This window comes from Lynx rufus, unplaced genomic scaffold (genome assembly GCF_022079265.1).
Source record: "Lynx rufus isolate CCGP_SWC_20201006 ecotype Redwood Valley unplaced genomic scaffold, mLynRuf1.p SCAF_1, whole genome shotgun sequence".
Classification (NCBI taxonomy): Eukaryota; Metazoa; Chordata; class Mammalia; order Carnivora; family Felidae; genus Lynx; species Lynx rufus.
In genome coordinates, this window is record NW_025814823.1 from 190,780,107 (window position 1) to 190,801,428 (window position 21,322).

The 21,322-nt window shown below is 39.2% G+C and overlaps 1 protein-coding gene across 4 annotated transcripts; it reads left to right on the plus strand.

The window, feature by feature from the left end:
* Positions 1–801: 801 nt before the first annotated feature.
* Positions 802–20,708, plus strand: HAVCR1 (hepatitis A virus cellular receptor 1). Of its 4 annotated transcripts, XM_047092019.1 has the most exons (9): positions 802–980; positions 1,347–1,404; positions 4,351–4,689; positions 7,672–7,755; positions 10,805–10,909; positions 13,453–13,508; positions 17,005–17,116; positions 18,271–18,307; positions 20,524–20,708. In XM_047092019.1, exons 2-9 carry the CDS (start codon positions 1,359–1,361, stop codon positions 20,636–20,638), a joined length of 894 nt encoding a protein of 297 aa, XP_046947975.1. In that variant the 5' UTR covers positions 802–980; positions 1,347–1,358; the 3' UTR covers positions 20,639–20,708. The 4 variants fall into 4 exon arrangements, with proteins under 4 accessions (XP_046947975.1, XP_046947969.1, XP_046947984.1 ...); XM_047092013.1 differs by lacking the exon at positions 802–980 and having other exon boundaries at positions 1,016–1,404; XM_047092028.1 differs by lacking the exon at positions 802–980 and having other exon boundaries at positions 1,016–1,404; positions 10,823–10,909.
* Positions 20,709–21,322: the final 614 nt, after the last annotated feature.

The window sequence follows — 21,322 nt, forward strand, 5'->3', positions numbered from 1 at the left end:
CCAAGATCAAGAGTTGCATGTTCTACCAACTGAGCCAGCCAGGTGCCCCCAAGAAAAGAATTTTTGAACACCATGGTACAAAGCACTTCTGTGGGCCAAATATAGTCTTTAGGCCACCAGTTTGTAGTATTAGGCTTTAGGTCTTTTTTCCAAGCGCAGAGACTGCTGGAGTCAGGAGTTCACATTCCCGAGCAGCACAGGACCCGTTGCCACTGTTTTCATGTCTCCGTGAAGCCTGTGATGGGCTGCAATTAGCCTAGAAATGGAGCATCAGTACCTTCCTGGGAGGAAGTTACTGAATCTTTAGATCAGAGGACAGTTAATGAAGTACTAGGCAGGCTGACACATACTTGTATGGCTTAATGATTAAGTGCAAAAGTCGGAAGAGCTTGTCTGGAACCTTGGCTCACTTAACATCTACAAGCCTCAGTTTCCTCTTCTATGAAATGAGGTTAATAGCAGGACCTGCCGAAGGAGGTCTTTGAGGACTAAGTACATGTGTGTGTTTGGCATAGAGCCCACCACACAGTAAGTTTTCCGAAAACCTTGGATAGCATTAATGCATATTTACATTTCATTTTCAAAGGTCTCCCATATCGCTTTTGCTCATTATAACAATTCTTTGAGGGAGACACAGCAAGTACTTTTAGTGCTATGTTACAAATGAGGAAGTCAAGGCTTGGAAGAGCTCAGTAACTCATGGAGATACCCAGCTTTGCAAGTGACAGAGCTGGGATCTAAACCCAAGTCTGGTCCAGAATCTACTTCCTGAAATACTTCCTGACATCACTCAGTGAGATGTGGTCTGAGTCATTGCTTCCTGTAACATGGTCAGGCACGGTGATTTACATTTTTGATTAATTCTTGCCACTGGTAAACTTGACAGTATAACTAAGGCTGGGGACTGATCATTGTGGCCACAGAGCAGGAAGTTCTCTGCACTCATTAAAGGGCCAGTTGACTCATCTCTGAGGCCAAGGGTAAGTGAAGACCAGTCTTGGTTGTGATGGTCCCCTCACTGAGCCTGACTCTGGTTTCCTTTCTGTTTGCCCCCCTATCCCCTGTGTCAGCATCAGGAGTCAGTTTGGACTCTGTGGGGAAGGAGCTGGGAAACAAGGGGCTGACCTGAGGACAGCTTTGCCTGTCTGTTGGAAGGTGCAGGATGGTCACACTAGAGATAACTGACATGTGAAGCTGTTGTGCATGGTCTCTCCTCACTGACGGGGCAGGCTCATGTGATCCACCCAGTCAGGGTGAAAGGAGAAGTTGCAGTCTGAGAATTAAGACTTGTTCCGAGACCATCTGGTGAGGGGCACACCTACCAGTCTGCTTTCTCTTTCCTTCAGGCCAATACCATCATGCAGCTTTGGGTAGCCATCTTCAGCCCCATACTACTTCTGACAGGTAAGTGAACAGGTGGGCCGGCGTCTGGAAGCCCTGAAGATTGGGGCACGTAGGAGACGTGTGAGTGTGGTGTAGGAAGATGGATGTGCTTGGGCTTTGGTGAAAGGTAATGGGTCAGTTAGTGGCCAAAGAACCAGGCTAAATCTTACGCAAAAGAAATTGCTTAAATGCTATGACTTACAAAATCCATGGGTGAGTGAGCCAGACCCAATGCAGAACTGTGTATAATATCTTGTCATTTGTGTTTAAACAATAAAAAGGACGAGTGGACAGCATTGTCAGCATGGACTACTCAAGTGTATGTAGGATATAGTAACAGTGTTGCCATGAGCAGGAGGGATGGGGAGAAGAAGCTGGGATTAGTTGGAAAGGGAACCAGTCCTCCATTGAACCATCCTGTGTCATTTGATTTTTTAAAAATGCTGTGCAACTATTTCTTTTAAAAGACTCTTAAATACAGAGAACAAACTGAGGGTTGATGGGGGGAGTGGAGGACAGGAGAAAATGGGTGATGGGCACTGAGGAGGGCACGTGTTGGGATGCGCACTGGGTGTTGTATGTAAGTGATGAATCACGGGAATCTACCCTCCCAAATCAAGAGGACACTATATACACTGTATGTTAACCAACCTAAAAATAAATTATATTAAAAAAAAAAACAACAGAATAAAAGCATCCTTCAAAAGTTAAAAATAAATAAATAAATAAATAAATAAATAAATAAATAAATAAATAAAATGCTTTATAGGGTTTGAGGACATGATTATACTTAGTCATGAAATAGAGTATTCCTTTTAAATCAGAATTGAAATAAGCATGTTTATAAGTGATAAGAGAATTTAGTGATATAACTGAATGTCAACTCAATGTATAGGGGCGCTCTGGTGGCTCAGTGGGTTGAGTGGCCAACTCTTGATTTCTGCACAGGTCATGATCTCAGGGTTCGTGGGATTGAGCACCATGTCAGATTCCCAGAGTCTGCTTGGGATTCTCTTTCTCCATCTCTCTGCATGCACGCATGTGCACTCTCTCTCAAAATGAAATAAATAAACATTTAAAAAAAATAAAAAATAAAAAAATAAAAAATATAAAAAATATTTTATTTCAAAACACTCCATGAGATAGCAAAGTTAGGAATAGACATAATGCATAAATTTTAAAAACAATAATCTCCAGAAATCAGATTATGAAGGAAAGTTCATTTATTATAACTTATATAACTTGATTTTTATAATTAACATGTATTATATTTATAATCTAAAAATGATACTAGGCAAAACTAAATATTCTAAGAATCCAGTGCCTTTTTCTTATTTTATATAACCATGAACATTTTATTCCCAGAGCATTTCCCAAAGTCATAGCCAAAATTGTAAATGTGATTGGTTGGTGAATTTCAGATTTCTTTTCATGGCCACCTTGTCTGTATTTGGCAAGATAGGGCTTTTATGCCACTGCCCCAGGAGAGACTTCTTGCTTTTGTTTTTTAAGTGTCATAATTTAGAACTTGGTTGAGTGTTTTCCAGCTGTCTGTTTTCACAGGGGAAGTGGGCCTCGCTCAGTTGTGGGGCTGCTAACAACATATGAGAAGGGGTCCCTATTGGATTTTTTTAGACTGATCTTAAAGCCCATGATAAACCTCAGCTCCTCCTAGAAGTATTAGAAACCCATTTCCTAAATTTTTAAAAAATTTTTATTTATTTATTTTCAGAGAGAGAGAGAGAGAGAGAGAGATCATGGAGGAGGGGTGGAGAAAGAGGGATAGAGAGAAAATCCCAAGCAGACTCCATGCTGTGTGGAACCCCATGTGGGGCTCAAACTCACAAACTTTGAGATCATGACCCGAGCAGAAATCAAGAGTCAGACGCGTAACTGACTGAGCCACCCAGGCACCCCAGTCAATAATACTTTAAACAAAACATTAGTTCTGCTTTTATTTTTTTTTTTAGCGTTTATTTATTTTGAGATAGAGAGAGTGGGGGGAGGGAGCAGGGGCAGAGAGAGAGGGAGAGAGAGAATCCCAAGCAGGCTCCACGCTATCAGAGCAGAGCCTGACGAGGGGCTGAAACTCACAAACTGTGAGATAATGACCTGACCCGAAATCAAGAGTCAGACACTTAACCCACTGAGGTAGGTAGATGTCCCAAGCTCTGCTTTTCTTATAAGAGAGGTGCTGTGAGGGGACATCACTTGCAATAGAAGTTTAAAAAGCTGCAATAAAAATTAAAACTTTAAATGCAATAGAATTTTTCAAACATATTTCAATTGAGACAGCGAATGAATCTGGGGAAGTGGAAAAGCCACATGTATGTCAAACACAGGATGAAATACATACTCATATATTACTGGAGTGTCATTTGGTTCAAACCTTTTGGAAAGAAATTTGGTCATGTTCATCAAGAGAGTGAAAGTATTCCTGGTAATTTCTCTCTTAGACATCTGTCCTGTTAGAAAATAATCCTTAATACAGAAAAAAAGCTTTAATTATATCTTATCTACAAATATCATATAAATAATGCTTTTAAGAAAATGTTAACATAAAAATTTTTTTTTAATGTTTATTTTTGAGACAGAGAGAGACAGAGCATGAACGGGGGAGGGTCAGAGACAGAGGGAGACACAGAATCCGAAGCAGGCTCCAGGCTCTGAGCTGTCCGCACAGAGCCCGATACAGGGGGCTTGAACTCACAAACCCACAAACTGTGAGATCCTGACCTGAGCCGAAGTCAGACACTTAACCGACTGAGCCACCCAGGCGCCCCAAGAATATGTTAACATAAAAAAGGAGTATGTTAACATAAAAATGCTTACAATGAATTTTTTTTAATTGAAGATACAAATCCATATGATTGCAAATGAAATAAACTACATTGAAAAGAAAACAGTGAAAATAAATATAAAACTGAAATACTGAGGCCTCATATTCTTCTTTCTCTTTACTTACAGATGCTGTAGTGTCTCACAAACAAGTGAATGGAGTGGTAGGTCTTTCTGCCACGCTGTCCTGCGCTTACTCGACAGCTAAGGGAGTCACCACCATGTGCTGGGGCAGAGGGGTATGTCCTGTGTCCCAGTGCTCAGATGTAATCATCTGGACTAATGGATCCCACGTCACTTTTCGGAAGCACCCACGTTATAAGCTAAAGGGAAACCTTTTAGAAGGGAATGTGTCTTTGACCATCGAGAACGTGGCTCAGACAGACAGTGGCCTATACTGTTGTCGTGTTGAACACAGCGGGTGGTTCAATGACATGAAACTCACCCTGTCATTGGAGATAAAGCCAGGTGAGCTTGTTTTCCTTCTTCCTTTGATCGCTTCATGTGGGTTGGCTGAGATGTTGACTGTTTGGTAGTGTTTTTCTCCTTTAAGAGGGCAAGAGGAGGTTCCTACAGTCTTGTTTTTCAGCAACTGTTGGAAAATAGAATAACTTTTATTTGTATAAAATGAAGTCTTAGACCAATCTTGATTCAAGATGGTAAGCTAGAGGATCTTCCCAGTCAGCTACTGTTCCCTAAAGCAGTGCTTCAAAAATGCTAGTTGGTTCATGAAAAAGCATTCACTGTTCCACTGTGAAATATAGTAAACATTTTTATCAAGCTGAATTTATTCAACATAAAGAACTGCCCTTGTTCTCTGAGATTATGTTTTAGAGGAATTTTTAAATGTTCTTAGCATTTTTAAAACTATTTCAGAGCATTTCAAACATATAAAGTAGGTAATATGGTATAAGGTCATAATAGTAGCACCCAGCTATAACAATTGTCAACTCAATCTTGTTGCATATCTTGTTATTAAGGAATATATAGTTCCTTCCTTCAGCCCTGCCTGGGAATTTTTGTAGCATATTTCACATCATATTGCAAAACTGCTTCTTTAAAAACAAAAATGACCTTATTGCAATATGAAAGCATTTATATTCCAATAATGATACACCAGTTGCTTTTAAGAATTTCATGAAATCCAGGGGCCCCTGGGTGACTCATTCGGTTAAGTGTCCGGCTTCAGCTCAGGTCATGATCTCATAGTTTGTGAGTTCGAGCCCCACGTTGGGCTCTGTGCTGACAGCTTGGACCCTAGAGCCTGCTTCAGATTCTGTGTCTCCCTCTCTCTCTGCCCCTCCCCTGCTCATGCTCATGCTCTGTCTGTTAAACATAAATAAAGGTTAAAAAAATAAGAAAAAAAAAAGAATTTCATGAAATCCAAAAATCTGTCTTGATGTGAACATCCTCATTTTCTTTACCACTGGATGAACAGAGTGGATTCCTCAGGATTCCCTGGTTTCTGGTGCTCTTTCCTAATGAAGTTCCTTCCACTAAACTCTTATATTGACAATAGAACCCAATACCTGTGGCCTTAATAAACTGTCTCTCTCTCTATCTGTCTTAAGAGGAACTTGGTCTTGCAATCTACCAGCTTTTGGACTTGGCCTGTTTCTTTTGTGAAGGCAAGTGGGATAAGGTCAATTCTGATGGAGAAAATAGCTGACTCTGGGGAAACTACATCTGGGAAGCAATTTAGGGAAGCCCAAGAATGCTGGTGACTGTAGTGTGCTCTAGACAGAAGTGAGGAGGCAGCATGTCCAGAAGAGATGATGATTGTAGCTTTTTTGTATTTGTGAATTTTTTTATGGTTTGATTGAATTTTTTATGGTTTGGTTGTATGGTTTGAAGCTGATAAAGTGCTTCAAAATTCTTTAATATGTGGGCATTTACAAGGGCAGTGCCCTGTCAAGTGGGAAGAAGGTTCATAACTGAGCCAAGGTGACTCTGCCTCCAATAACTAACTCTTTGCTAAAGTTGTCTTACATTTTTCATAGGCTGAGCTTACTCTTCAAGCTTCTGTTAGGGCTTTTTTTTCCCCCCACCAGCATCTATCATTATAGTTTCCTAGATTCTGCCCGGGAAAAATATTTACCACTGAAGAAGTCAAGTTCATTAGACAATTCCATCAGGTTACCTCCTCTTTATTGTTTCCCTTATTCTCCTTTGCTTAGATTTTTTGCATACTCAGCATACTTGGTTTTAGCTGGAAGGAGGGGACTGGACTGTATTCTTTTCGGAAGCCTCTGACTACACCTTAGATCAGGGTCAGTAAACTATAGTTCCAGAACTAGATCAGATAACAAAACAGGGTCATTGTTTTATAAATTTTTATTAGAACAGCCATACACGTTTGATATATATATTGTCTATGGCTGCCTTTCACTGACAGAGTTGAGCAACTGTGCCTGGGACTATAGGGTGTCCAAAGACTGAGGCATTTACTATCTGACCCTTCCCAGAAAGTTTGCTGACCTCTACTTTAGACTAATGATTCGCATTTAATAGACACTCACAAATATTTGTTGAAAAAAGTTTTTCCTCTTCAGATTCTAAATTAAGTTAGATCTTTCAGAAGAGTTTTCAAACCAATTGTCCCCTATATAAGTGAAATGGGTTTTCCTTTGTAGTTAGTCAAGTTGAAATTGAAGGAAACTTCTTGTGGAGAAAAACGGTGCCTAGTGAGATCAAAAGTTTACATTCTTCATTCAGTCCTTGTTGGGGCTTAATTCTGGTTTCAGTTCTCTCTGGGTACTTCTGTGACCTTCACTAAGTGGTTTGGAATCCTACCCCACTTCTGACTCCAGAAAGAGTCTATGTTATTAGCTATTGTTATTATCTCTTAGGTAGAAAGGAACCGTAAAACATCTAGTTTACCTTCTAACCAAATATATAAATCATCTGTGTGATTTATCTAGCTAATACACTAATGGATGTGAGTTAGCCCTCATTTAGGTTGCACGTCCCTCTATTGGCACGGTACCCTCAGGACTGATGGAACTGAATGCTATTTGTTTGGTAAGCATTCTGGGCCTGGGAAATTCTGTTGAAGTCTTAGTCATTCGCCACTTAGATGATGAAGACAGCTCCAGGCTCTAGACATTTTCCTTAACTCACAGGTGTTTATGAAGATACATAAATCTGATATGCATGACTGGTCTCAAAGTGCTTCAGTGCAAATCCCAGGTGTCATTTTTCACCTCGGAACCTCCCCAAATATATATCTTTTAATGCAGCTGTTTTCTTTTCACCAGTATGTCTTCAAGCCCTCCTGTGTCACAGATTCTAGTTGACCAATGACAAGAACTCTGAGTTCAGGGAAAATTGGTGCCTAATTCTGCCTGGGGACAGTTTCTCATTGGTTGCATTGGTACATGGGCCCAACCCAAGGCTCTTGTTTCCTGCTGCTTGACTAATCCTTGCTTTCATATTGATTTCTAACTCCAGCTGTGGTCACCAGTGTTCCAACGTCACCTAGGGCCTTTACCTCTACTTCTTCAATGCCAGCACCCACGCAGAACCTCAAGCCAGGTAAACAAATATGTTCCTTGAGCCCTGAGGTCTTCTAATGAGAGGATGTAGACCATCCAGGGCATTATGTTAAAGTAGAAGTACAATCTAGGCTGAGTGTTCTTACCTGGGTTCCAAACATGGGCTTCACAGGGTCTGTGAATACCTGTCACAAATTGTATGCACCTTTTTACATGTAATCATTTTTAGAGAAAGGAGACTCATAGCTTTGGTCAGATTATCCAATGCATTCATTATTAGCACCCACCCGGCCACCAACCCCCCGCCTCCCCCCCCCCCACCCCCCCACCACCCAAAGCCAGACCTTTGATCTTAGACAACTATTGAGGGTGGAGTGGATTTGGCCCAGTTGAGCACAGGTTTGTAAGGAAAAAATAGGGAATGCCAGGGAACAGGGGCCAGGTTAATGAGATTCTGTCCTTACAAGGAGCTCTGAATAGAGATCATTTAGTACATTCTGAAGCTGGACCTCCACTTGAGGATAAGATTTCAGTAAAGTTAACATTTACTGTGTTTTCTAAGTGATAGGAACCATGCTAACTGCTTTACAAGTATTATATTGTTTAATATAATACTTATGACAATCTCTCTGCACTGTAGGTGTGATTCAATCCCACTTAATAGTTGTGAGAACTTAGGCAGAGTCTCAGTTCATTGCAGAAAGTTATATGGATAGAAAGTATTTGAATCAGGATTCATTCTCCATTAATTTGAATTTTGGGTTTGTGCTTTTAACTACTGGATTGTTCCTTCTACCATGAGTATTGAGTTTATGTTTGGATGAATTTGTCCTGATCTGACATCCCTCACTGAAAAATCCTTTATACGATTACCCTGTCTTCTCTAGGCATTCAATCTACTCACACAGTTTTGCTTCCAGCATCTTTTAATTTATTTATGTAGCATGGAAATGGCAAAAGATACTATTTATACCGATGAAAAAGTAAACATCGGATTTAAAGACTTCAGGGATTTAGAACTTACACTTTTTTTTCCTCATTCAGGCCACAAGGTTAACACTTCAAACTTCTGATAAATAAGAGTTTAGATTTAATACAAAGGAAGAATAATTTAATTTAAAGGTAGAGAAATAGCTTGTCATTCTGAGTACAAGTTTAGGTTCAAACCTTCTATCTCTAGGATTAAAAAGATAACTTTCAGTGGAGATTCTTAGAGCCTCCAAAACTCTTTGACCCCTTGGGGTAGCAATGGAATCTGAGGAGTAACAGAGATGTCACAACCTCTTAGCCAGAAAAACCTGATGGAACATATTGATTTCCCTTGACTCCTATTGAACCATATGTATATTTAATCAGGAGGGATCTGAAGGATTGGACTGTGAGCTGAGTTTGGAAGAGAGGGCTTTAGGTTAAAACTGGGATTTTAGAGCCATAAAAGTTTGTAAGAAAAACAGCTCTGTTTGAGGCAGCTGAACATACTAGAGAATCTGTTGACTTTCTCAATATTGATTTAGCTTCATAATATTTAGTTTGTGCCTGCAAATGTGGATGGATTAGTGGACTTGGTTTGGTGAACATGCATGTTTAAAGCAAAGATTGAGAAGAAAAGTGTTGGTTCATATGTCCATGTGACCTCCTCAGGGATAGTATTAATTGAGCCTTATCCTTGTCTTGATGCTTTTCTTAAGAGTTTGAGTTGAGTTGAACAGGAAGGAGGTGCACATTGGAGCAGATCCAACATGGGGATATTTATCTTTACATCCACTCTCTTCCTGTGCTTAATGCTTCTTGTATATACAACTTGCCTAAAAAATTCATGGAATGGTTGGCTGTAAGGTTGTAGAAATGGAGGTGGGGGGGGGGGAGAAAGATGCCTGCTAAGACAGAAACTTGGAAAAAAAGTTAAGCCCAAGAGGTCTTTTGCACAGATCCAAGTTGAATAAAGATTCTGATCACCCAACTTTCTTATATTGTCCTGTTCTTAGTTCTTCAACAGAGCTACATGCTATTTTAGATTTGAACATTAGAGATAGGCAGGAAGATAGTTCAGAACATGAGAAAGGGTAAAGTTGAAATGTGGAGATCACTGTGGGGAAGGGAAAACAGAAAGACCAACAAAAGTCAAGAAAAGCCCAGGTTTGGGAATTCTTGTCCAGCCAGCACCAATAACTTGCTCCAAAATTTGTGGTGCTCTAAGAGGAAGGTATATAAAAATAAAATATTTAAAATATTTAATAAAATGCACAAAGAGGGAAGTGATCAATGCTGCATATAAGGTAAAATATCTGATAGAAAAGAAAGGATTGATTTTAGAAAGGAAAGGGAAACCTATCCCTGTACTGGAAAACTCTTAGTGAAGCTTTTGGTGTGAAACATAAGATGAGTCATATAACAGGAAATCAGTCTTAAGAAAGGAGTGACCACAACGCAACCACAGAAGGAGCCAGGTCAAGGTCTACCAAGAATGTTGCTTTTAGAGTTGTTAATCATCATCAAGGTTCAGACATTGGACAATATTGTCACCTTGAAGAGACCTCAAAGAATTAAATATTTTGAGTATGTATTCTGTGCTGATATGTGGATGGATACTGGGAACTTGAATAAGGTCAGGAAATCTAGATGGCGCTGTTGTGAAGGGGAAAGGGCAAATAAGCACAAACCCCCAGGCCCTGTTCCCATGAAAGTGAAATGTCATTTGTATGAATAAAAGCTTAATTGGATGTCCTACATAAGGTGCTGTTGTAGACTTTGGACATTTAGGGGGATCCTAGGAGTAGAACAAGTGTGGAATAACCCTATGTATTGATGAACTATCCGGATGTTTATCTAGATCAGGTTTGTTCATGATAATGGTATGCCTAGATTGTGGTGCCATCTGTGATTAAATTTCTAAGAGGGGGTTGAAAGGACTGGAAGTGAGTGGGTGAGAGGCATGCCTTCAGGGACTGGCTGCTTCAGGGAATGGCTGCGTGAAGGTGCTGTGGGAAGTTGATCGTGATTCCTGATTTTAGTTGTGTTTTTCATTTTTGTTGGGGGTGGGAATTTTCCTCTACAGATGGAGCACAGTTCTATTCTTTTCATTCCAATAGCTACTTCATCTTCTCCAGTGCAGACAGCAGAAACCCAGCCTACAGCACCACAGGAGACGAGGACACCACAGCCCACCAGTTCACCATTGTACTCTTGCCCAAAAGGTAGCTTCGTTTTTTTCCTGAACACCTGAGAGTATTCAAATTTTGATAATCACCGGCACATCGTTAAAAGCATATATTTCGGAGTAAGACAGACCTGACCTGAATGCTGATGCTGGCCACTCTAATCAGCTATGTGGTTTGAACAAATGTCTTACCTACTTAGAATCTGTTTTTATCGTTTGTGAACTAGATGGAATACCAATTATCTTGTAGAATGCTGGTGAAGAACCTCAGACATAGTTAAAAAGTGGTAAGTAATAGATACAATAGCAACTCTGACTCTTACTTAGAATGTCCAGAATCCCTATACCTGACTGGCAGAGGTAGCTTGTGTGAGTTGGGAAGCACTGACGTGCATATCACTCTTTGTCTTAATCAAATCAATCAGTCTTGACTCCAAACTTATTAGTGGGCTTGCTCCCTTGGGCCAGAGCCTTAAAACAATTAAATCCAGCTCCCTGGTATCCAGACCAAACTGGTCAACCACGTTTCTGCTTTATCTAAGACCCAGACCCTAAGTGTATCTATGAAGCTCCCCTGTCACCCTGTGGAGCTTGTAAATGGACACTTTGAGATTAGCTGAGGACATCAGCACCAGCACCAAGAGGCGTATCCTGCTGAGACTGTCTGTTTACTTCCCCAATTTTTCCCTACTGTCCCTATTCTGGGCAGGTCTCATACAATCTCTGCTTTTTTGAAATGTAAGATTCTCCTGTCTTCCCTGTGGTAGAGAAAGATGATTTGAATCCTTTCATTTTCCCCAGTTAATTCTGTTACCCATGGTGGTAATTCTGGAGGGTGCCACACGCTGAACCCCTTTGTAATGCAGAGCTGGCTTATGTGTGCTTGTGCATGTGCTGAATCCAAACAAGGTCAAGCCTTGCAAGACTCCTCCCTTATGTGTATGACTCACTGTGCTTAGCAGTTAACAATCCGTAGCTGCCTCCCTACCCCCCTGCCCCCCCCCCCCCGCCTTTTGGCTTACCTTTTGCCAATAATTCCTGGAAGCTGGTTAATTTAAAATGGAGCTGCAGTGAGATTTACAGAAGGACCTATTCAACTGGGATTAGATAATGGTGACATTTGGTTTTGAAAGTGGAATCCTTAGTGTGAACTGTTTCCGGGCACAAAAACAAAGTGAAAATATATAGAAACACAAGGTGGCAGCAGTAGGAGTGGCGGCACCCCACGCTTTCAGTGGTTGAATAGGAAGAACATAGGAGTAGGAAATCATTTTCTAAAAATCATGTCACTACAACCTGGTCCAGGTAGAGCTTTCCAGAGTGAAACAGACATCAGAGCTGCTGTGTCCCCTATGAGTCATGTGATTGTTGCCATGTTGGCAGTGTACCTGAGGTTCTCGAGCCAAATCCTCATTGTGCCCGAGTCAGCCTGCAGTGGGCCGAAGTCTCACAGAAGCAAAGAATGTTAGGTTTGGAAGGATTTTGGTGCTCATATGGCCCACCACCCACCTTAGATGGATATATGTGCCAGGAAACTGTTGTATATTATCTCACTTAATTCTTTTAAGGCAGGCCTTATTTATTGCCATTGCTAGATTAGGGAGGCCCTATAATTCTCCTTTAGAGACAGCTTCCAATTCAACGGCCAGTTATTAGCTTCAGACCTATGGGCAAGATGTTGCATTCCTCACTGGATGTTAATGATGATCGAAAGACATGATGTTTGGAAAGCATACTGCACAGTGACTCTCTCCCCACTGCTCCTTCTATTGTAACATATTTAATTCATCACAGCTAATATTTATCTAATATGGTGTTAAGTCCTTTACATGCATCATCTAATTTAGCAACTTTATGAGATGGGTGCTGCTATAGCTTGTAGTTCTATCTATATTACAAAATAGATATTTCAAAACTCTATTAAGATTTGAATGCTCAGAACTTTAGGGAATAATATAAATAAAATCCTTTTATATAGGATTTCAGGTAGTATAAGATACATTAGTTTTATAGCTGATATAACAGATTTTTTATAAAATACTTCTGGATCAAAGTGTGGGCACATTGGCATATAATGTAGGAGTTATATGCCCCTTGTTTTAGGTATCTTAGTATGTTTTACTCACATTCTGAATAAAACCAATGTAATGTCCATTCAGAATAGAGTGGTTCTGATCTTTGGATGTGCATATGGCCTTTGGGTACTCATGGCCTTTATGCCAGTTCTTAGCTGGCATAAAAAATATTGATTTCCTACCATTAAGTGGCATTCTTAACTTGCTTCCAAGAATGGGCCTCTGTGATTCCCCTAAAACTGTAGGTGAACCTTTGTGTATACATGCATTTTTTTTTCCATAAAGAAGAAGGGTCCATGACAAAATGGTTAAGGCACACAATCTTCCACGATAAATTAATACATGTTAGTAACTTGGTATGACTTTTGCAATGTCTGCAGCATTTGGCCATATTATTATTCAACTTTTCATTCACCACCAGAAGGCAACGTGAATATATTTAGTGTCTGCAGTGAAAATTCAATATTTTTTGTAATTATAATTAATTTTCTTTCTTGTTGAGCAGATGGGAATGGCACTGTGACACAGTCTTCAGATGGCCTTTGGCATAGCAATCAAACTGTAAGCATATTTCTTCCTACTTCATTAGCCAGTTTCACTTGTGTGCCCCCCTGGAAGCAAGTTGCATTTAGAGATTATTTCTGTAAGATTGGCCCACAGATTGATTCTTTCTGGTTGAAATTTTTAAAAAAAGGAAGAAAAGAATTTGACTCTTAAATAGCGATACTTTAATTAATTTGGAAAGTTCATATGGGTGGTGGACCAGTTTGTTAGAATTTGCCTGCTAAATGATATTACATTCTGTGTACGCATACATATACATACAAACGCCCACCACAGACTTTCTCCTGGCCAAACATTAAGAAGAAAGAATGGTCTAATTTAAGGAGAGTGACTTAACATAATAGACCAAGGAAGACTTTAATTATCATTAGGGAAATAACATGCTTTGAATCAATGAAGTGGAGGCCACCCCAGACAAAAATATATCCGTGAAAGTGTGTTTGCTTAAGCGTATCCTCCTTCATATTCTTTTCAAACCCAATTGCCATTCTTTATAGAAATATTGAGGCCACTATTGAGTTTTTCATATATAAACCTCCCCATATGATGAATTTTTAAGGTATTAATATCTTATACACATTTGTGATTTTCTTACACTTTTCCACAGTGAGCTTGGGAAAACTCTAAGGAGCCCTAAATACTCCTGATGCTTGTCAAAGTCTCATCTTTGTAAACAAGTTAGACAAATTTATCAATAGGACCTTTTCTTTTGGTTCCTCTGAGAGAAATAAGTTTTCTTTTAGTATGTGCAAATAACTCTCAGAAACAGCAAACAAAAAGAGTTTGAGGTATGAGAATAGTCCTTCTGGTCCCAAGTACTGAGAAATGACAACACAGGCCATGGTAAGAAAAACTCAAGCTCAGGCACGGTGGGATTATTTAGTGTGGGGTCAAATGGCTTTATGTTGTATAAGTCAGTGACAATGAGACCATTACATAGGAGTGATATTAACATTTTTAACCACTTATGTAGCATGGGTACTGATTGACCTGATGGATGTGGGTTGAATTTGTATATACATGCTAAATGTCAGAACTGCAACTATGTGAATGATTCTTCTATTGGTATATAGCCAGGCCTATGCTGGATTAGAAAAAAAAGTAAATAAAACATTCTGAATGGTGATATTGTTCTCGACCTCAGTTATCTGTAGGACAGGTATGTTTAGCAGCAAATGGAAGCGATTTAGAAGCAAGTCACAACAGGCAGTAGTGAAACCATGGGCTTTTTGTGTCTTGACTCTGAGGATGTTAAGAGGTATCTCAGGTATCTTGAAAACATGCAGCATGTATTTTGACCCAGTGGGTCAGCTTCCTGGACTCTATTGTAGGAGAAATTGAACAAATGCATGAAGATGTATGAGAAAAGATGTTCATTGCTGCTATTTATAGTCATGAAAATAGTATAAACAACTTAAGTGTTCAATAGTAAGGGATTAATTACTTAGTCAGTTAAGCATGACCACATATTGCCATTAAGAATGTAGTCACTGCAGTGCATTTGCTGACATGGGAAGACAGTGACTGTTTATTGTTAAGTGAAAAAAACAACTGTTAAAACAGCATGCACACATGTGGAAATGTAGTAGCATATATTGAATATAGTAATTGTTTCTGTCAAGAAAAACACTAGGAGGATAAAATTCTAGAAGAGCAGATAATGAAAAATGGTAATAGTGGTTGTTCTTGGATGTTAGGATTATGGTTGGTTTCAGTATTCTTTTTTCATGCTTCGCCGCACATTCTAAAATGAACATGCAGTTTTTATGTAATATTTTTGAAAATGAAAGCAAAGCCTGCCTCCTGCAGCCCCATGTTACATCTAACTACTTTACTCCCCGTTGGAAAGCTAATAACACAGCTCTTCCCTCCCAGACACTGGCCATTTCGCCTTTAAGTAAGGATGGCTCAAACACTAAGTATCTTTTCCTATTGTCCTCATAGTATTTATCAGAAAGTACCTAAAAGTACCTTTCCCAAGAACCCTATTTAATCTGTAGTTGACAGACACAGACACAGAGGCTCAGAGAGGCTAACTAACTTATCCAGGGCCACACAGCAATGAAGTCGAAGAGCTGGGATCCTGACTCCAGACATTAAACTTTTACACAAGAAGACACTTGATCCTTCTCTCTTATCTTCTTTTCTGTTAAAATACTTACCCTCTGGGATCTCTTTAGGATTTGAGCTAAGCTATAAAAAGTTGCTGAGCACAATGCCTGGCATATTTCGGGCTTATTCCAGGAGGTGGTGATCCTTTACAAACACGCACTAGGGTGTTTAAACAAATTTCTGCTTCTCTACCCAATTGCACAGAACTTCATGTTGGTTGTTAATGAGGGCCATGTCTGTGAGCACCTACTTTCAAGTCCATTTATGTAGACTTTCACAGACTCTTGAGTTATAGCTAAAAAAATAAATAAAAATAAAGACTGTAATCAAGGGCCAAATTCAGTCACCGAGCATATGCAGATAACATCACAAAGCCAACTTATACACGATCAAAAATTGCTTTTTCTTTTTTAATATCGTGGTGGATATATTTATGGAAATAGTTTATTGGTTTTTAAAAATATGCATAATGTACATATAATAAAGTACACCCCTTTGAAACATACAGTTTGAGTTTTGACAAATGCATACCCCTATGTAAATACCACCTCATGCAAGGTATAAAACATTTCTGCCATCCCTAAATACATTTTGAATTTTAAATGGTCTTTGAATTTCACCATATGGTTACAACCTCAGATCACTTGGTCTTATCCCTCATGAGCCAGAAATAGCCAAGGGCCAATAAAGAAAATGGGTGAAAAAAAATTAAAAGTAGATCTAGCCTATGACCCAGCAATAGCACTGCTAGGAATTTACCCAAGGGATACAGGAGTACTGATGCATAAGGGCACTTGTACCCCAATGTTTATAGCAGCACTCTCAACAATAGCCAAATTATGGAAAGAGCCTAAATGTCCATCAACTGATGGATGGATAAAGAAATTGTGGTTTATATACACAACGGAGTACTACATGGCAATGAGAAAGAACGAAATATGGCCCTTTGTAGCAACGTGGATGGAACTGGAGAGTGTTATGCTAAGTGAAATAAGTCATACAGAGAAAGACAGATACCATATGTTTTCACTCTTATGTGGATCCTGAGAAACTTAACAGAAGACCATGGGGGAGGAAAAGGGAAAAAAAAGTTAGAGAGGGAGAGAGCCAAAACATAAGAGACTCTTAAAAACTGAGAACAAACTGAGGGTTGATGGGGGGTGGGAGGGAGGGGAAAGTGGGTGATGGGCATTGAGGAGGGCATCTGTTGGGATGAGCACTGGGTGTTGTATGGAAACCGATTTGACAATAAATTTCATATTAAAAAAAGAAAAAAAAAGAAAAAGAAAAAGAAAAATGGGTCCAAGTACATTATTTTAGGGAATGTCTTCTAATCGTAACTCTAACAAGATGCTTTTCTGATCCACTGATGTCTCCTTAGCATGTGTCGCTGGCACAAAATTCATGGATGACCATCAGTAAGGGACTCTACATTGGAATCTGCATTACTACTGTGGTATTGCTCACTGTGTTGGTTGTCGTGATTACCAAAAGTAAGTCATTTCAGAATTATGCCTAAGGAAACACAGTGCAAGGGTTCTAGAGCCAAACTGCCTGAGTTCGAGTAGCTCCACACATTATGTGATTGTGATTTCACATTTTGACATAAATTTCTGTTTCGTTTCATTTCTCTTCTTTTCTTCTCTTTTCTTTTTTCTTTTCTTTTCTTTCTTTCCTTCCTTCCTTCCTTCCTTCCTTCCTTCCTTCCTTCCTTCTTAGAGAGGGAGAGAGAGAGAGAATGTGAGTGGGGGGAGAGGGACAGAGGGAGACAGAGAGATTCTTAAGCAGACTCAATGCTCAGTGCGGAGCCCCATGTGCAGGCTTCACAGGGCTCAATCCCATGAGCTTGGGATCATGACCTGAGCTGAAATCAAGAGTCAGACACCCAACCCACTGAGCCACCCAGATGCCCCTAAATGTCTGTTTTCTTAACTGTTCTTTAAAAAATAATATTGGCCTATAAAGATGCAAATTAAATTCTCCAAAGGTGAAATTAAATCTTAAGAAATGAGAATTTTGGGGGCAGGATTGGAGTTTGGAAAGCAACAAACCATTGTAATATATACAACTTGTTCACTCCTTTTCCATTCCCCCCAGGAATCAGTTTTTGTCCTCATGAGTGATGATATTGTTGAATTTTACAACACCCATTTAACAGGAAAGGCAAATGAAACATTGGGAGGGAAACTGATTTCAGGGCTAGAAGAAAGAATTTAAAAAAGCAGTCATCCAGCTGTTGTGTACAGGGTGTGTGTGTGTGTGTGTGTGTGTAGCCTTCCTTCTATGAAAGAGCCACAGTCATTTATTTTTAATGAAATTTATTTATTAATAATTGCATTAAAGTAAGCCAGGGCATGTGGGTGAATACACTAAGCCATTATGAAAATGAAATACTTTTATGAGAAGTTTGTTTGGGTCTTATCGATTCAAAAGGAGTTACTTGAGTATCTAGGAAAGCACCAAGTCTGTTTTTTTTTCTTTTTTTTAAACATTCTTTCTTCTAAATTTATTTTTTCAGGCTCTAGCTCTGTCCAGGTTTTGTTTATAGTAAAGCAATAACAGAAATAATATACTTGTTTGAAAAAAAGATCTTGTAAACTATTTGACCAATGTGTGTAATTTTCTCTTTGGCTCTTCCCCAATTTAGAATATTTATGCGTAAGAAACAAGCTGGAACAACTAAAGTAAGTTTGAAAGTGTGTCAATACCTTTTGGTGTTTCTACTCTGCTAAAAGTAAAGAAAAATTTGTCTCTGTCCTTCTCCTCTTTTTCCCCTAAACTCTTCATTTTATACTCTACATCCTGAAAAATCTAGTTTAATGAATACCACTGTTGTTATCCACAACTTCTAGTGATATTTTTCACTTTCTACATTTCTCTGGAATTGTGCCAGAACTGCTACAGAGGGAGCACCCCAATCTTACCTCTTAGAGAAAGAGAACAAAATCACAAATGTTTGATAGAATGTTTGAGTAAGTTATTTGATTTGTTCTTTGATTTCATTCAGTGCTTTGTCTATTGAATGTTTATTGAATGTCTACTATATTTCAAAGAGATGAACAAAGCGGACAGAAACACATCAGCAAATAAACAGGGACCTTGTAGTGCTTCTAGACAAATATCATTGGGGATACGGAAAAAGGTAATGGGTTGAGTGAGCCCTGAAGGAACAGATGGCAGCTCTGAAGAGATGCGGAAAAAGACAGCTCCAGGCTGAAGAAGTGCAAAGGCACTGTGGTGAGGCAGGTACCTCCAGCTCTACACAGGTCCTGCCTTCTCCTGCTGTTCCATTCCCAGCCAGGTGTGCTCATTTACATGGGTTATCTGTCCTCATAAACATTGGCATTTACAGTTTTTGGAAATCTATCCTACTGCCCAATTAAGACTTAAATCCCCTTTACCTGCATCCAAAACTTGGGGTCATCTACTGGAATAGCTGTAATAGTAGGAAGCCAAATCCAAGTAGCTTGCTTCATTTGATAGAGCTTGAGCTTCATTAAGCAAGGTGTTTATTTAAAATCCATTTCTCTTAGATCGCCATACATTATTCCTAGTTCTCCTTCACTGGATGTTTGCACACAGCCTTTCTTAGGTCTGAGTTAATTGCATGAGCTAATCCAAAGAATGCACCTTGAACAATGCCCAACACATTGTAAGTGCTCCATAAACATTGGCTTTTGTAATTGCTGTTATGCCTGTCATGGTAAATCTACCCATGAGATAGGCACTATTATTCTCAGCTTACAAACTAGAATACAGGTTTAGAAGTGTGAAGTGACATCCAAAGTCACACCACACAGCAGGTAAAAGGCTCAGTCTTAGGTCTTTTAGAGTCCCAAACCCATACTTATAGAAGTTTTTGACTGTGCGCTTCTAAGAATGGAAGAGGAAATTACTCCCAATAGGCAGAAAAGCATGGAACACAACATCCTATTAGTTGATCTTTGTTCTTTCACCATTAACTTTTTCTAAGGGCTGACTTTTTATCACCTAATCATAATAGAAAATATTTGTTGTAGAAAATCTTATAAAATATAAGAATATTAAAACAACAAAACCCCAAGCATTTCTTCATGACTTTTTTTCTTTTCTTTTCTTCTTCTTTTTCTTTTTCTTGGTTTTCACAGTTCTCATCACACTGACTCATTTTAAGTCTTTGACACTTGTTCTCACAATGTATGGGTGGTCACTTAAAGATCAGAGCTGAGTGAATCCTCAGTATGTTCCCTATCATTTCTCAGCAGGCTTAGGTAATAAAAATAGGCACTCTCTACAAATTATGAAACAGCAGCTGTACAAAACTGCAAACATGAACTTTCTGTACACTTACTGTAGGAGTGTATGTGTTATGAAAGTTGTCTAACCCATAGCTTTCAAATTCGGATCATTAAAACACAGTAAGATTTCTGCACCATGATCTAGCACACATTTATATGAAGCAATACCCTTTTACTCTGTCCAATATATTCTGATATATTTTGTATTCTGTGTTTATCCTAAATGCAGGATTTAGACCACTAAATAGATTTAATAGTGCTCTCTGGAAAAGTACAACCCACAGTCAGAAAAACAGCAGCCAAACCATTTCTTAGCTACTACCCTTGAGAATATGCTTGATTTAGGACTTCAATTTGATGTGCGATACCAGTCTTAGATTTTCAATTTTTGCATTCTATTACATGAGTCTCCTGAAGGAGAATACTTAGGTTTTCTACATACTTCTTAAACAGACTCTCCTTCAACTTAATATTCACAACCCTGGATCTCCTTTTCATTTCATAGACTGTGAATGGGGCTCTGGGACTGGCAAATACCCAGTCTTGCCTGCATGTAAACAAATGTGCTCACCATACTTTAGAAGTGGTCTGCTTTTCCTTTACTCATGTTATTCTTTCTGTAGCTTGGTTTCGTTGAGTGACCCCCAGACTGGAGCTTTGCAAAGTGCATCTGAAGTGGGTGTGCGAGCGGAAGACAATATCTACATTATCGAGGACAATCTTTACGTCATGGATTAAGACCCAGCGGCACTCTAAGGATTTATACCCTTGACTGCAGAAGACAGTGACAAGATATCACCATGTCAGATATCTTGAATGATTTTTCTGTCAATTTCAAATGATATTCCAATATGTCAGTTATGATGAGTAGGCTGACTTTGGTTCATCTGTGTACAGTCAACCTCATTGGTCATGTAGTCCTAATTTTTTATACTACAACTGGTTCAGTATTTCTGGTCATTGCAGAGATTTCTCTCAAACACGAAGTGAACACTTTAGAATTGTGTATTCTCTTTGAACCCTATGAACCCTATATCCATCAAGAATTCTCGCTGGTGAGACAGGAGAGGAACTACTACCTTGGTCACCAAAGCTGTCAAGAAGAGTGGAGTAGGAGTTAAAGTCAGCAAATCCAATTTGGGACTTAAAGTCTTCACTTGGAATCATTTCACAATTATCTCTTGTGTTTTACCTTGTAATAACTCCAAATGTTACATTTCTTAGGTTCCCCAAGGCTTTCAAATCACAGGGGTACACAGGCTTTTATTTCCCCCATAGGGAAATAGAAGTGAATGTGATATTGCCATTGTGGGTAAATCCAATTTCTCATGGCTCTGGAAATACATGGTATTAAGCCTTTCCTTAGAACCAGGGTGGGTATTTTAGCAGTTAGAAGAAACTAGGGTAATGAGTGAACCAAGA